Source organism: Agelaius phoeniceus, chromosome 2 (genome assembly GCF_051311805.1).
Source record: "Agelaius phoeniceus isolate bAgePho1 chromosome 2, bAgePho1.hap1, whole genome shotgun sequence".
Taxonomy (NCBI): domain Eukaryota; kingdom Metazoa; phylum Chordata; class Aves; order Passeriformes; family Icteridae; genus Agelaius; species Agelaius phoeniceus.
Genome location: NC_135266.1, coordinates 70,997,570 through 71,012,398, shown reverse-complemented (window position 1 = coordinate 71,012,398; position 14,829 = coordinate 70,997,570). Strand labels below are relative to the sequence as shown.

At 45.6% G+C, this 14,829-nt stretch overlaps 2 protein-coding genes across 3 annotated transcripts; one reads left to right on the top strand and one right to left on the bottom strand.

Moving 5' to 3' along the window:
- The first annotated feature begins 3,299 nt into the window (after positions 1-3,299).
- Positions 3,300-8,152, top strand: GTF3A (general transcription factor IIIA). The gene is made up of 9 exons (XM_054628238.2): positions 3,300-3,487; positions 3,716-3,816; positions 4,202-4,298; positions 4,487-4,575; positions 5,462-5,535; positions 6,759-6,842; positions 7,231-7,460; positions 7,551-7,610; positions 7,862-8,152. The coding sequence occupies exons 1-9, from the start codon at positions 3,338-3,340 to the stop codon at positions 8,018-8,020; spliced, it is 1,044 nt and encodes a 347-aa protein (XP_054484213.2). The 5' UTR covers positions 3,300-3,337; the 3' UTR covers positions 8,021-8,152.
- MTIF3 (mitochondrial translational initiation factor 3) lies at positions 8,080-13,775 on the bottom strand. 2 transcript variants are annotated; one of them, XM_054628236.2, is made up of 4 exons: positions 13,423-13,775; positions 11,006-11,469; positions 9,597-9,742; positions 8,080-8,362 (listed from the first exon to the last, which is right to left on the bottom strand). In XM_054628236.2, the coding sequence occupies exons 1-4, from the start codon at positions 13,758-13,760 to the stop codon at positions 8,150-8,152; spliced, it is 1,161 nt and encodes a 386-aa protein (XP_054484211.2). In that variant the 5' UTR covers positions 13,761-13,775; the 3' UTR covers positions 8,080-8,149. The 2 variants fall into 2 exon arrangements, with proteins under 2 accessions (XP_054484211.2, XP_077029958.1); XM_077173843.1 differs by having other exon boundaries at positions 9,597-9,709.
- Between the last annotated feature and the right edge of the window lie 1,054 nt (positions 13,776-14,829).

Here is a 14,829-nt window from a genome sequence, read left to right as displayed (position 1 = left end):
CTCATAAACATAAGATCTTTTGACTTCAACTGTGCTGCACAAAGAGAAGCAACTTACCTAGGAGATGAGGTAAATATCACTACTTATAGCAGAAGGGTGGGATGGGAAAATGAAACAGCCTTTGTTAGAAAATGATATGTGGCCCATTCACCCAGCAGTTCTTCAGCGGGATATGAGTATTCACAGCACTGTGTGAAGTCTTTCCCTGATTGATACTTAATTCTGAGTACATCCTCGTAGCTTAAATAAATAATTTCAGAGTCCAAGGGATTTACTATCCTGTGGTGGTTTTACATGTGTGGGAAGGAGTTCTGTGTTGTTTTTTTCCCTCAGGGAATCAGCTGCCTCATTTTTCTGAGTTTTTGCTCCCTTTCAGTTTACAGATTATTAAAATTTATCAGCTGCAGTGTGGACCTTGCTCTGGAAATGTTTATCTTCAGATTTAATTTTTCTCCATTGCATATGTCTACCTCTTAGCAGGTTTACCTTTCACCTCCTACAGTAGAAAATTATAACAGCAAATCTGAAAGGCAACCCACTCTCTTTCTAGCTCTAGCTCTCCTAGAGGACTCCTCAAAATACTCCCTCTCACAGTCAAGTCAGGAGACATCAAAAATACAACACAACAAGAAGCCCTCTGGCCTTGAGTCACCCACCATCTATATATTTCCAAAACTGGATCAAAATTCCCAGAGGACTGCTAAAATCTCAAACTGGCATTGCATAGCACAAAATCCAATGTGAAGAATGTTTGTTTTCTGTATAGCCAATAGCAAGATTTCCGAAGTTTTCTGCCTTGCATCCTATTTCTTCACCTGTTTTAGAGCAGCCTGAAGCAATATCATGTTTTCACAGGAAAGGAAAAAATGTTCTCAAAAAAAGGAACATTAATAACTTCTTTTCTAACTTTCTGGTTGGTTTTTTATTGCAATTCCCAGACCAAAAAGAACCCGAACAACCAAAACCACAGCAACATTTTCTTTCATGTATTTTGGTTAGTATTTGTTAGAAGCTGAGATCTTTTCAGACTTTCAAGACTGACTTCCCCGCTGACAAGGAGCTGATTTCTTGCCATTGCTTCTTGATGGTTTGACTGATTCAGCTCTCCTCTTAATCCTGCTACAGATGAGCGAGATAAGAGAGATCCCTCGGGGCCATGGGGATCTGCTCCGGGCTGGCATGAACTCCTCCCTCTGCCCAGCATCTTCCCTCCCTGCAATGTGCAGCCATTAGGTTCCCCATCCTTTGGCACTCCTGCCACCTGACTTCATGCATCCCTTCCCTCCTCCACTCCCCCTACACTAGATTCCTGACCCTTATTCCCCCGTCTTTCCTCCCCCAGTTCACCAGCCTGCTCCAGCACCGCCATCTGCTCAGGCTTTACAGCTCTGAGGACACAAACAAGGAAGAAGGATTGGGAATTTTTTTCTCCACAGGATGGTTCCCTTGTCACAGTCATATTCCAGCTTTCTTACCCTGTTCCTAACACTCACTCTGTGGGGAGCATTGCAGCAGATGGAGGATGTCACCTAAAATAAAGCTTGTGTGACAACTCAAATAGAGCAAAACAGAGCAGATGATGTGTTCATAGAATCATTTAGGTTGTAAAAGACCCTTAAGATCATAGAGTCCAACCAGTAATCTGGCACTGCCAAGTCTACCTTTAAACTACGTCCCCAAGTACCACATCTGCACATCCTTTAAATACCTTCAGGGATGGTGACTCAACCATCTATCTCCCTGGGCAACCTGTTCCAATGCCTGACAACCATTTCCCAAAAAATTTTTCCTAATATACATTCTAATCTCCCATGGCACAATTCGTCCTGTCCCTTGTTATCTGGGAGAAGAGAGAGGCCTACCCCTACCTGGCTACAAACTCCTTTCAGGCAGTTGTAGAGAGCTATAATGTCCCCCCTGAGCCTCTTTTTCCCCAGACTGAACAACCCCAGCTCCCTCAGCTCCAAGTCTGTACCAGGAATGTGCTTGGCAAGATATCACAGACACTCAGCTCACCTTAGCCTCATGTCCTCTTCCTCTAGCTGTACCCTCAGGTGGCCTGGGGACACAGCAGGCCAGGGTGAAGGTCATCTGCCACAGGATCCCAAACAACCCAGGCTGAAAACACCTCAATTTTGGGGCAGGTGGTAAGCAGCATGCAGCAGAGGCTGATGTCAGAGTCCATGAGATTCCCCTGGTCTGGACCAGAGGCTGACCAGCATTATGCAGATTCAACCTCAGGCAAGGCAGGGACCCAATCCAAATCTCAGGCTCAGAGAGCCTTTGTTCCAGGACTTTTGCCTTTTGCAAAAGCCATGAAATGCTTTTCAGGGTGGCAGCAGAGCCCCTATGTCACTAAAACTGCAGGAGAGTGTTATGTGTGGCAAGGAACACAGAATTAGACATGTGTATCTCTGTGTGGCCAGATCTCTTCTGCCATGTGCTGAATTCTGCACCTGGGACAGGGCAGCCCTGGATGCTCACACAGTCTGGGAAAGGAGATGCTGGAAAGTAGTGCCATGGAACAGGACTGAGAGTCCTGGTCAATGATAAGTTGAACATGAGCCAGGAGGGCCACCTGTGTCCTGGGGGGCATCAGGCACAGCATGGCCAGCTGGGCAAGGGAGGGAATTGTCCTGCTCTGCTCTGGGGCGGCCTCACCTCCAGGGCTGGGGGCAGTTCTGGGCGCCACAATGTAAGAAAGACATTAAACTGTTACAGAACATCCAAAGGAGGTCAACAAGGATGGTGAAGGTGTGGAGGGGAAGCCGTGTGAGGAGCTGCTCTTCAGCCTGTTCAGCCTGGAGGAGACTGCGGGAGGAGCTCATTGCAGTTACAGCTTCCTCATGAGGGGAAGAGAGGGGCAGGCACTGATCTGTTTTTCTGTGGTGCCAGTGACAGGACCTGAAGGAATGGCCTGAATTGTGTCAGGGGAACTTTAGGTTGGATATTAGGAAATGGTTCTTCACCCAGAGGGTGGCTGGGCACTGGAACAGGCTCCCCAGGGAAGTGGCCACAGCACCAGCCTGACAGTTCAAGGAGCATTGGGACAACGCTCTCATACCCATGGTGTGACTCTTGGGGACGGAGTTGTGCAGGGCCAGGAGCTGGACTCGATGATGCTTGCGAGTCGCTTCCACCTCAGGACATGCTGTGATCCTGTGCGGGGACTCCCGGCACACAGCCACAGGAAGAGCTCTGCCGCTGCCGCTCGGGGCCCGCAGCGCCCCCAGACCCCCTGAGGCACCGAGCCCGGCCCTCGGCCCCGCGCGCGCCCGCCCCACCGAGCACGCGCCGCCACCGCCCCGCCCACCCGCGCGGTCACGTGCCCTGCGGCATGGCCGGCGCGCGGGGGGACGGCGGCGGGGACGGGAGCGGCGGGAGCGGGCCCCTCGTCCCTTCCTACATCTGCTCCTTCCCCGGCTGCGACGCCGCCTTCAACAAGGCCTGGCGGCTGTCCGCCCACCTCTGCCGGCACACGGGCGAGGTGAGCCGCGCCGGCTGGGAGGGAAGGAGGGGTCTGTGTGAGCGAGGCGTGGGCGCCGCGCTGGGACCCCGCGGGGCACCGGGCAGGCCGCTTCACCTGCTCGGAGGTGCCCCACACCCAGGGGCTGCGCGGTGTGGCTGGGCCGGGCGCGGCCGGGGCATCCCGCTGACGGCAGGATGGCCTCCCCGAGGGGGTGGGTTTGCCCCTGCGACTGCTCCTCTCTTTCAGAGGCCGTATGTTTGCGATTATGAAGGCTGCGGCAAAGGGTTCACGAGGGACTTCCACCGCGCCCGACACCTCCTCACGCACACCGGGGAAAAGCCGTTCGAGTAAGGCCCAAGTTTTTACTTCTTAAGCTGAAGTGCGGTTTTTGTGAGGAAAGGAAGTTAAAACAGGGCAGTGGTAGAGAGCATGCATGCCTTTGGTGTCATGGGCGCTGCCATAACTGTGTGTACACGGGGTGGCATCAAACCCCCTGCTCCGGCAGTGATCTGTAACAAGTGCTTAAAGGAATGGGCAGATCTCCCCCAAGAATACATTATTAAAAAGCTAACTTAGTCTCTGGCTTTTAAAGAATGTCTTCAAAGCAAACTTCTGTATTTGAGTTGTGAGTTTCAGTAATTCTTCTGTGTGTTGTTCTTGTACGGCGACTTCTTAATCTGCCTAGGGAGCAAGTCATTGACAGCAGTAATTGAAAATGCAGATCATTTGCAGGTGCACAACTGATGGGTGCAGTGAGAGATTTGGAACAAAATCAAACATGAAGAAGCACATTGAGCGCAAGCATCAGAATCAGCAAAAGCAATATGTGGTGAGTAATTACCTTTGCACTGTAGAGTGGAGGCTAAACAAGCTCTTTCTTGTGTATCTGGTGAAATACTTCAAATTGCTATTATGTGGTACTTCTGTAAGTTCAAATACCATAACTGGGATTTCAGCAAAGACGTGAACTGAACAGTCATTATTTAGCCTCTAATCAAAACTTAATTTCCTCAATAGTGTGACTTTGAAGGCTGTAACAAGTCTTTCAAGAAGCATCAACAACTTAAAGTTCATCAATGTCACCACACCAATGAACCTCCCTTCAAGTACGTGGATAATTTTAATACTGAACTTTAACACTTAAACACTGTAGATGAAAATAGGTGCATTTTCTCAGCCTTTTCACTGATGTGGCAGTAAAATAAAGAAATCAGTCTGTAGTCAGGGCTGCAAGTATATTTCTTGTACTAGTCCTTTGCTCAGTTTTGAGCGACAATCTTGGTGCTCTGTAACTTCAGCATTCCAGCAGTTTTATTAAAAATAACACAACACTCCCCCACCCCGCAGATTTTAGTTCATAGTTTGACATACAGCCATAAGAACTTGCACAGTAATGAAAAATGCAGCTACCTTTATTTCCCAGTAAGAAGCAGTGACCTGACATTGAGTAGTGAGTAGTATGTAGAAAAAGAGGACGGACTTGGACACTAATCTTGGAAACTGTGCATTGCGGCTCCATTTGGGTAACACGTGACTATAGATCTGCTAAAAGGAAAGTTCAGTCTTGTATTTCTTGCAGGTGGGTCACACTTAACATGAGTGTTCTTCCACTTCAGTGAAATGCACTACTATGGTTGGATGACAGCCAAAAATGTCGGTGCTCTGCTGGTTCTGCACAAGCCACTTAAACCTTCCACTTTCTGTCCTTCTATGTTTGAAGAGCCTGCTGTGTGGAGATGATACAAGGCTTGACTCTTCAGCTAAAGCTCAACTTGCTGTATATTTGGAAATGATACTATTGTTCTAACTCTCAAAGTCATCCAAGTCTATTGAAAAACTATTATGGAATTTACTTTTACAAGGTGGAGGGACACACACAGATTGTAGGTGAAGGGAAACTTGAATTATTTTGTTAATTTTAATTGTTCTTGATTTAACAGAAAGTAGGTAGATACAGTGAAAGAAATGAAACTACTGCTATTTTGTACCTAGATGTAATAAAGAAGGATGTGGAAAGTGTTTCTCTACTCCAAGTCGACTGAAGCGGCATGAGAAGATACATGAAGGTAAAACTTTTTTTCTTTTTAAGGTTATGTTTCAGCAAAGGAAGAAGAACTGCTTCCAGTGCAGAGTATGCACGGATGCATGACCATCTCAAAGTGTTCTGGGCCTAGTGATCCAGACAAGACAAGACACCCATTTTGAATCATAAAGCGGGATATAACTGCAGGGCATTGCAGTGTTCAGTTATGTGTGTTTGTGGCAGTCTGAGCAGAGCTCAGGATTACTTCAGTTATTTCTTCTCCTGAGGTGTTTCCTTGCAGATAATCCATCTTTTGGAGATGGGCTGGTAGTAAAGGCATTAGCCTAGATGTCCAGAGCTTAGGATCAGTTGCCAATTCTGCCACAAATTTCCTATGGAGCCTTGGCAGAACCATGTGTATTTTTAGTTATTAATGAACCTATGTGAGAGGCTTTTAATTGAAATCATCAGAATGTGGCCATGTATATTTGAGCTAATCCTGCTGCCCTCCTATCCATTCTTTCACTGACAGATAACCAGCTTTCCAGTGATAGGAAAAAACCAAAACCAAATCAAATAAACCCAACAGACTAGGAAGAGTACCCAGAAGGCTGTGATTTGTGCTGTGATTCCCTGTTCTTAAGACAAGGACTTGTTCGTAGGTTTTTGAGCGTTCCAGTCCTGGGATTTAAATAGTGTTGACTTTCTGTGGTTCCTGCCTGATAGAATGGTAGAATCTCTTTAGACTCTGGAATACTACTGTATGGTCAGTATTTCTTCATAATATGCAGCACAAATATTTATATAGAAGTAATATATATTACTAGTTATTCTCATCTATTTGAGAGAAAGTGTATGGCTGGGAGGAAGTAGCTTTACTGAAGCAAGGAGAGAGTTTTACAAAATCATTTAGGTCAGAAAGGATCAGCCACCTTGTCTAGCTCCCTCCTCAAGGTGGGGACAGTTAGACCAGTTGTTGAGGACCACGTCCAGTGGTGTTGAATGGTTCCAGGGCTTGGGCTTCCACAGCCTCTCTGGACAACTGGTGTCAGTGATGTAAGATTTCTTACATAAAATTGCTAGGATTTTCTTTTGTTCTAATTTGTGTTGATTGTTTATTGTCTCTTATCCCACTCCTGTGCAATACGGGAAGAGATAAGGAATAACTGGCTTTTAATTTTCAAATGCTGGAAGTGTTCCCCCTTGTAAAACTCTGGACTGTTTGCCATACCCTCTGGGATTGTAAACATCTGTTCCATCCAACAGGCTATGCATGCAAGAAGGAAAACTGCTCATATATCGGAAAAACTTGGACAGAGCTTCTGAAACATAATAAAGTCAGTCATGCAGGTAAATTCCAAATACATTAGTAAACTTATGATACAAATAGGAAACCAACTTCTAATCTGGAGTCCTTGCTGTACTCATTTCATCAGCTTGTCAGAGTCTTCCAAACTTGTCTACTAACTTTATTGGTGAAGTAGCTGTCACTCCAGATAGACCTTTGATGAAAATGCTGCTCAGTATTCTAACTTAGGTTTGTGATTCAGTTAACACAAATCTGTTTTATGTAGGATTTCAGATCTGGATAATTCCTACTGCATTATCCTCCTGAAGTCTCTAAGTTGCTAGCATTTTGTGTTGATTTTAGCACTGTTCTAATAGACCACCAGGGTTTGATTCTGAGCTGCTGTAAGAAGTTGTTTATTTATACTCTGCTTTTCTTTCTCCCACTTAGAGCCAATAGTCTGCAGTGAATGTAACAAAACTTTTAAACGGAAGGATTACCTCAAGCAGCATCAAAAGACACATGCTGTGGAGAGGGAAGTCTGCCGCTGCCCCAGAGAAGGATGTGGAAGAACGTACACAACTTTATTTAACCTTCAAAGCCATATCCTCTCTTTTCATGAGGAGAAAAAACCATTCTCTTGTGATTATCCAGGCTGTGGAAAAGTGTTTGCAATGAAGGTATGTTTTTTTTTTAACTGTTCTTTTCTGAATCCCATTATATGAAATTATAAACTTTTTTTTTTTCCCTCCTGCTCTATGTAACTGTAGCAGAGCCTAGCAAGACATGCAGTTGTACATGATCCTGAAAAAAGAAAGCTGAACTTGAAAGTAAGTTACACTCTTGGAAAGTCTCACCACTACCCTGTCACTGCAGAGGAGGGAAAACTTTACCTGTTTTATAATGTGACTTCAAGCAGGAAAACAGGTCAAATATGTTGGTAATTTATGAGATTCTTAATTTATGAAGCTCCTTTAGCTAATGCAGTCCTGGCCTCTACTTTATTTTTTCCCACACTACAATAGTAGTTTTTGCTCCACAGATATACTAAGTTTACTAATTCTGGATCTATTTCTGCCAGGCAAAGCGTTCTCGTCCCAAGAGGAGCTTAGCCTCTCGTCTCAGTGGCTACATTCCTCCCAAAACACAGCCAGGAAAGGATGAGGTTGTGATGGAAAGCAAGACAGCAGATAAGCTCGTAGAAAATGGAATACCAGCTGTTGAAATTCAGACTCTGTAGCAAAGGTTAACCGAGACAGTGTTCTTCATGGAATGACCAATGCAAAGCTCAACAATAACTTTATCTAAAGTTAATTTTTTTAAATTTTATTTTTAAATAAATATATATTGTTTACACCGCTTCAGAAAGTCATTGATGCAACTCATTTGACTTCAAGTCTTCATTTTTATCTTTCTTTACTGTATTGTTTTTCTTGATTTCCATCTTCTGGTGCTCTTTCAACTCTTTATCAGACATGTGCCTGAAAACACAGGTACTCACTCCTTCTCTAGCAACTTTTGGCTTGGAAAGGTAAGTTGCTTTCTCAGACACAGTCTCCAAAATTTGATCAAAAAGCATGAACTAAAAAGGAGGAGAAAAATGGAACTAAATGAATGCACAGATACAGGTAGAAAAATATTTCAAGCTGCTCTGTAATAACATGATCTGCTTAGTTTAGCTATTAGCTGAACCAAGCTAGTTCCTAGTCCTAGTTTGAACACTTGAGCTTGTCCTTTCCTAACTGTACTTTACTCATAAGCAGGTTTAGGCAAGTCACTAGAGGGGATTCAGCCATTTCCTAACATTTAGGCTGCAGTGCTGACTCACAGTGTTTTGCTCTTTAAGGGTGTCCATTAGAGTGGTCTCCATCTGACTCCTCTGCACCCTCCTCTTCCTCTAGATTCAGATATATTATTATATGAGGCTTTTTTCTTAAGGGGTAGTATTGTCCTCAGGTAAGCAGGACCTGGTAGTACTGAACTGAGTAACAGTGCATTCATGTAACACACCGAATTCCTAACCTCATTACTAAGCCTTCAAGGACACTGTAAATCAGGACTATGACGTGAAATGTTCTGTTCCCTCCCATCATCAGTTCTTCCTGTTACTCTTTCCCTGTGAATTTGGCTTCCTATAAAAAGTATTGGTTTTTTTGGATGAAATGCTGTCAAAATTTTCTCCAGCAATTTAGTTGAGACAATCGTCAAGAACACCTAATTCACTAGAAGAAAAAAATAGTCTTACACAGAATATTTATTAAAACCCCATTTTTGCGAATGACAGGAAGTCTCAAGGCCCTGCAATTATACTGGGAAGTTACCATAAGCTGCTTAACATTTTTAGTGATGTTCATTTTGCTAGTCTTGGAACACCATTCCAATAGTTTTTCATGTAGGAATGGACAACTAACCTTAGCCAAAGTTGCATAAATGCAGCTCCAGAAGAACTGTTGGTGAAATAATACAGCTAAAATACAGACTTTTTTTTTTTAAAAAAAAAGTAAAGTTTTCAGAACAGGTGAGCTGGCTAAAGGCATAGATCAGAAAATTTCACTGGCCCCATTAACAGGGTGGTGCTGCATAGGAGTAGGAGCTGCTTAGACTCTGCTCTCCAAGCTAGTACTGCAGCTGGATTGTTAAGGAAGCATGGTATTTGAACTGTCTCTCTGGGACTACTTTTCTTCACCAGTGTTTGAAGAGGGGCCTAGATCTCCACCGAGATACCAAAAACTGTGGCAGTACTCAATAAGGAAGATCAATACAGCTGCAGCTGTTAAATGACATTGACTGGTCCCACTTCCCAGGACTGCACTTACCATGTCTGTACTGCTGCCTTTGGCTTGCCGGATGGTAACTTTAACATGGTGTCTCTTTTCAATCCACTGTGCTATCTGTTTAGTCTTGGTCTCTAGGTCGTTCTTGGCAATAGCTGAAGAAAAGGATAACTCCTTTTGCACCACCCCTGTTTAAAACAGAACTGAAAGTCTGTTGGCTTAACATTTGACAAACCTGTACTAGTTGCTCTCTTTTATCAGCTTATGGTGCTTTGTCTGCTTGACTCCCTCCTCCCTGCTTTCTCAGAGCATCCTGATCTCACTGTCTCAGCATGCACCACTCACCTGAGAGGGTGGCAACTTGAAGCTCTCACACTCACTGCTGCAAATGGGAGACTGAGTGCATGTTTGAGGCACACAGGGAAAATCTCTCAGGGTCAGAAGGCTTAAGGTATTTTTAATTACAGTCTTGTTCACATGATCCACAATGTGGGTCTAACAAACAGGTAAGCATTGCATCTGGAATTAAGGACTTAGTGTGCAAATTCCTGTGTTCTGCACATAGGACAGCTGAAGGTAAAAGCGCTGACGTTAGACAGCTCTTCATCTCAAGCCCATTTTATTGAATGGTGAGTGCAATATTCAACTGGAAGTACGACAATGCCTTGTAATATATTTGAACATAATATATATATGATGAAATCTACAGTATCTTCCTCCTTCAAGTTTCTCTAAAGTAGTTACCATCTGAATAATATTTTTGTGGTTTCTTGAACAGAGCAACTCACTATCACAATAATGTTCTCCTCTAAAATCAGGACTCTACCCAAAGCATAGCTATCATCGTTAGCCTGAGGATATGAGAGGATACAAGGTCACGTGCCTTTTCTAAAACCTCTTTGCCAAGCTCAGTTTGTTAAACTGCTGGAGCAGGTGGTACTAAGAAAAAAAAAACAAACTGAAAAGTGTTAAATACTGAAAAATTTCTCTTACTCTGTACAAGAAAGGGCTCCAGACTTTGTCTTCCTAGCAGCAAATGAGGAAGAGAGTGTTTCATGACTACTGGTGACAAACTATATAATTATATTAGTATATCTGGTCCTTAGTTTATAAAAACTGCCTGTCACTCTATGCCTTAGTAAAAGAACAGAAATTCAGTGAGTCTCATGGAACCAGAGCCTAGTTATATTCACTCACATAAAGATATTTTTTTAACAAGTCAGCAGATGCCAAAATAGCAAATCCTAAGAGGGCAATAGAAGGCTTCTCTGTGGAAGACTGGACTAATCCAAAATTTTATTTTCACCACTGTAAATCCTTAAAAGCATGGACTGCAGTGACATTGCTTTGGATTTACACAAATACAAGTAAGAGGATTTAATCTGTTGAAACCACTTTTAATGCAGCATTTTTCAAAGTCCTCAGCATTGTAGTGTTTACAGTGCACATACCTTGCTTTGGACTTGCTTTTTTCTTCTCTGCACGTCTAAGCTGCTCTTCATGAATCTGCTGCCCAGTCATTAGTCTGTAAACTGGAGGTTCTACGTTCTCATGAAGCAGAACCAGTTTCAGGCCATGCTGATCCATAAGTCTGAGTGCCTCTGCTCGGTGCATGTTTCCTAAGCTCTCCCCATCCTGGTTGATTACATGCAAAATACGATAGGGAATTCTTCGCCCAACGCTTCCAAATGCTGCTTTACTTTTTGGTTGTGCATGAGATTTTTCATCTGTACAATATGGTTGAGTAAGCCCAAACACAGCTGACTTCCTAGGGTCAGGTACCACTATCCAGAATGGAGAAAAGAGCCACTTTTGTGCTGTCTGTGGCAGAAGAGTACCAAAGAACCTTTTTGCATATCTGCTCTCATTTCTGGCCGCTTGACATAAATATTTCATTGTGCACAAGGCAGTCATTCTGAGGAAGAAGAAAAAACAAGTTACCCCATCAGTCAGATTCTTCTAGTTACATTAGAAAGACTTGACTCCAGTTCAATAAACCCTAGTGTTTGTAACTACTCTTTTAAAATGATACATGGTACTACCATACAGAATCATCAATCAACAGTCATTTTACAGTAACAAAGGGATTTAACCCAGAGAGACAATCTGACAAATGAGCAAAATGTATGAGTTGATGTTACCTTCTGTATCTTAAAATCTGAGCCTGAACTCCTTTAAAGAATGCAATACTTCTAGTTCCTTTCTTCTCACTTTCAAATTTTAATCTAAATAATTACAGGCATCTATCCTGACACGGTACTCACAAAGCTATAAACTTTCAAACATGCTTCCAAATATACCCGTGCTTGAAGACTACTGAAACTCATCTTTGAGACATTTCTTCCACCGGATTTTTTTTTTCCCATTCTTCCCCGGTTCATGAAATCCCCCTGGCAATTTTGCTGCAGCTCCCCATTATTTGCATTTTGTTCAGACCTTCAGAAATTGTCCATTTTCTAACAGCTGCAAAAAACTTGGGAAATAAAGAGCAAACTGTGAGTACTCTCTGCAGTTTTCCTATTTTTTGTTTAAAAGGCAGCAATTGCAGGAAAAGCCAAGGATGATGCAGGAAACCAAACACATGTCATACCAGAGGAGTTGGCAAGAGTGAGACCTTTTTTGCCCAGGAGGGAATGTGACTCTGCTCTATAAATACATGCATGCATACACATATATACGCACACATATATGACATGGTGTAAACATGCATCCATGTGCATACATACACATGGAAAAGGTGTAAACCATCAGCAAGGATAAAAAGCTATTTATAATTCTAAGCAGTGTTGGCACAGGAACAAGTAAAATGACTTGTCTGTGAATAAACAGTCTGAAAAGGGGACAGTCTGGAGCCTGGGATGGATATCATGCCTCAGCAGCAGGGACAATGTCCATGCAAACTGCTTGAAGAAGGAGCCAGAGGAGTTCATGAACAGGGCAGTCTGATAACAGCTGTGTGCTACCTAGATCCAGAGCTCAAACTAGCCACAGGGCACAGAAGAGAAGTAACATGATTTTCACAGCAGCCTAAAACCAGCTGGTAGAGCTACCTTTCCTTCCTGCCCTGGGCTCTGCCTCTGTCCTGTCCAGACCCCTCTAAAACAGCTTTTTGTCTGGCTGTGACAACAGCCCTATGACTGAACACCCACTGTCAACACCCAAGTATCTTTGTGTATCATCAGTGCAGCCACAAAAAAGCCATGATGTCCTTATTTTTTTTAATGGCTTCATAAAGCAGCTCTGGATGATGCACTGCAGACTTGGTCTGCAATCTGGACATCACTGCTCCATACTGAATGATATGATTAAATTCATTTTCTATTCAGAAGAACCTGGCTTGCCCTTGAGAGCTACTGATTTCTAAAATTAAGTAACAGTATCTCAGCAATGGAACAGCAGCTTGTTTTAAGGAAATGATGACCTTGCTCTGCTAAACACATGGTGTTGTTGGTATCCCCCTTCATTCTCTGACGCTATTTAAATCTAATAAATCTAGCCTTAGCTGTCTGAAAGAAAACAACTCCTTTTTTATGGAAGGGTTTTTCTTTGCCTAACACAGCAAAGACACGTGTGTTTCGCCTTGTGCGTTTCGCTCGTCCTTGCGTTGGCAAGGCCGCCTGACTCCGCTGGGTGGGAGCTCTAAGGAGCGGCAGCTCCGGGCACACCGGGAACCGCGGGAGCCGCCGCGCTTCCCATGCCGGGCAGCAGTCACGGGAGGGGGGCGGCATCCCGTGGGTGTCCCTCCTGTAAACAGGGAAGAAGGGCTGTACGTGGGTGTGTGACCGTGCCCTGTCGTGTCCGCCTTCCCGGCTAGGCGTGTCGCGGAGGTCACTGCGCGTGCCTGTGGCTCCCTGTGACCCCCTCTTACCTGCCGGCCGGGACGGGCCGAATGGAGCCGAACCGAGCCGAACCGCCGGCCCCGGCCCGCCGAAGCAGCCGAGGGACCGGCCCGAGCCGCCGGGAAGTTGCGGCACGCCCCGCCTCTCCCCTTTCCTTTTCCTCCTGCTCCTCCTCTTCCTCTTCCTCCTCACGCGCCTCCACCTCTCGCTCCCGCCCCGCGCGTGCCCGTGGGCGCGAGCGCGCCTCCGCTGCTGCGCGCCCGCGGGAGCGCGCGGGGTGGGAGCGGCCGTGCGAGCGCGGTCCGTGTGTCCCTGTGTCCGTATGTGCCTGCGTGCTCCTGCGTTTCCAGGCCGACACACCTGGCATGCCCCGTTCCCTTTGTGCGGTTGTTGGGACCTGCTGTTTCCCTGCGTGGCTCTGTGGGTTCCCGCTGTGCCTTTGCTGCGCTGCCGTGGGTGTGAGGGCCGCAGCGGGGACAGGCTCCGCACTGTGCCCTGGGGCCGTCCCTGCAGGGCCCCTTGGTGCTGCCAGCGGGGATTGTGTGGGTGCTGAGCACTTTGTGTGGGTCTTTTGAGGCATAGAATCATAGAATTTGGGTTTGGGTTGGAAAGGATTTTTAAAGCTCAACTTCTCTAATCCGTCTGCAATAAGCAGAAGCAGGAGAGCAGGAACGTCTTCAACTTAATCAGGTTGCTCAGAGCCCCGTGAGTCCTGACTTTGAATGTTTCCTGGTATGAAGCATCCACCATCCCTCTGAGCAACCTGTGGCAATGTTTCTTTACCTTCCCTGTAAAAACTTATTCCTTACCTCTAGTCTAGATCTACCCTCTTAGTTTAAAACCATAACTCGTTGTCCTGTCACTACAGGCCCTGCCAGAAAGTCTGTTCCCATGTTTCTTACAGGCCCCCATTAGGCACGGGAAGGCTGCTGTGATGTTTCCCCGCAGCCTTCTCCAGACGGAGCAGCCCCAGGTCTGTCTCCATAGGAGAGGCGCTCCAGCCCTCAGAGCATCTTTGTGTCCCTGCTCTGGACTCGCTCCAGCAGGTCCGTGTCCTTCCCGAGCTGGTGACCCCAGAGGGGGATGCAGCCCAGCCCCGGGCTGTGTGACACAGCTGGCCCCGTGTCCCTGTCCCCATCAGGGGCTCCGTGAGCGGGGTGCGGGCAGCGCACGGCACAGCCGAGGCTGCAGGGGTCAGCAGCGTGTGCGGCTCTGCAGCGGCGTGAGTCAGACCGAAGGCGTCTCGGGTGCTTGGATTTGTTACCTTCTTTGGTAGGAGAGGCTCTGCCTCGGGTTTACGAGCTCCTCCGTCAAATTTGGAGACAGGAGCCTTTGAAAGAGAAGCTGAAATTCATGTGCAAGCGTCGTGTCCCCAGCTGTAAGGAGCACGCTGAGCATCAGCCACTGAACAGCACTGGAGTTTGTGGAGGACCTCT

What these genes read in the sequence shown, in the direction of transcription:
- GTF3A (XM_054628238.2), top strand. Translation starts at nt 3,338, where the DNA reads ATGGCCGGCGCGCGGGGGGACGGCGGCGGGGACGGGAGCGGCGGGAGC. An exon ending in TCTGCCGGCACACGGGCGAG is followed by an intron (nt 3,488 to 3,715) that starts GTGAGCCGCGCC and finishes CCTCTCTTTCAG; the next exon opens with AGGCCGTATGTTTGCGATTA. An exon ending in GAAAAGTGTTTGCAATGAAG is followed by an intron (nt 7,461 to 7,550) that starts GTATGTTTTTTT and finishes ATGTAACTGTAG; the next exon opens with CAGAGCCTAGCAAGACATGC.
- MTIF3 (XM_054628236.2), bottom strand. Translation starts at nt 13,760, where the DNA reads ATGCCAGGTGTGTCGGCCTGGAAACGCAGGAGCACGCAGGCACATACG. An exon ending in CGGCCCGTCCCGGCCGGCAG is followed by an intron (nt 11,470 to 13,422) that starts GTAAGAGGGGGT and finishes CTTCTTCCTCAG; the next exon opens with AATGACTGCCTTGTGCACAA. An exon ending in AAGGCAGCAGTACAGACATG is followed by an intron (nt 8,363 to 9,596) that starts GTAAGTGCAGTC and finishes CCTCCTTTTTAG; the next exon opens with TTCATGCTTTTTGATCAAAT.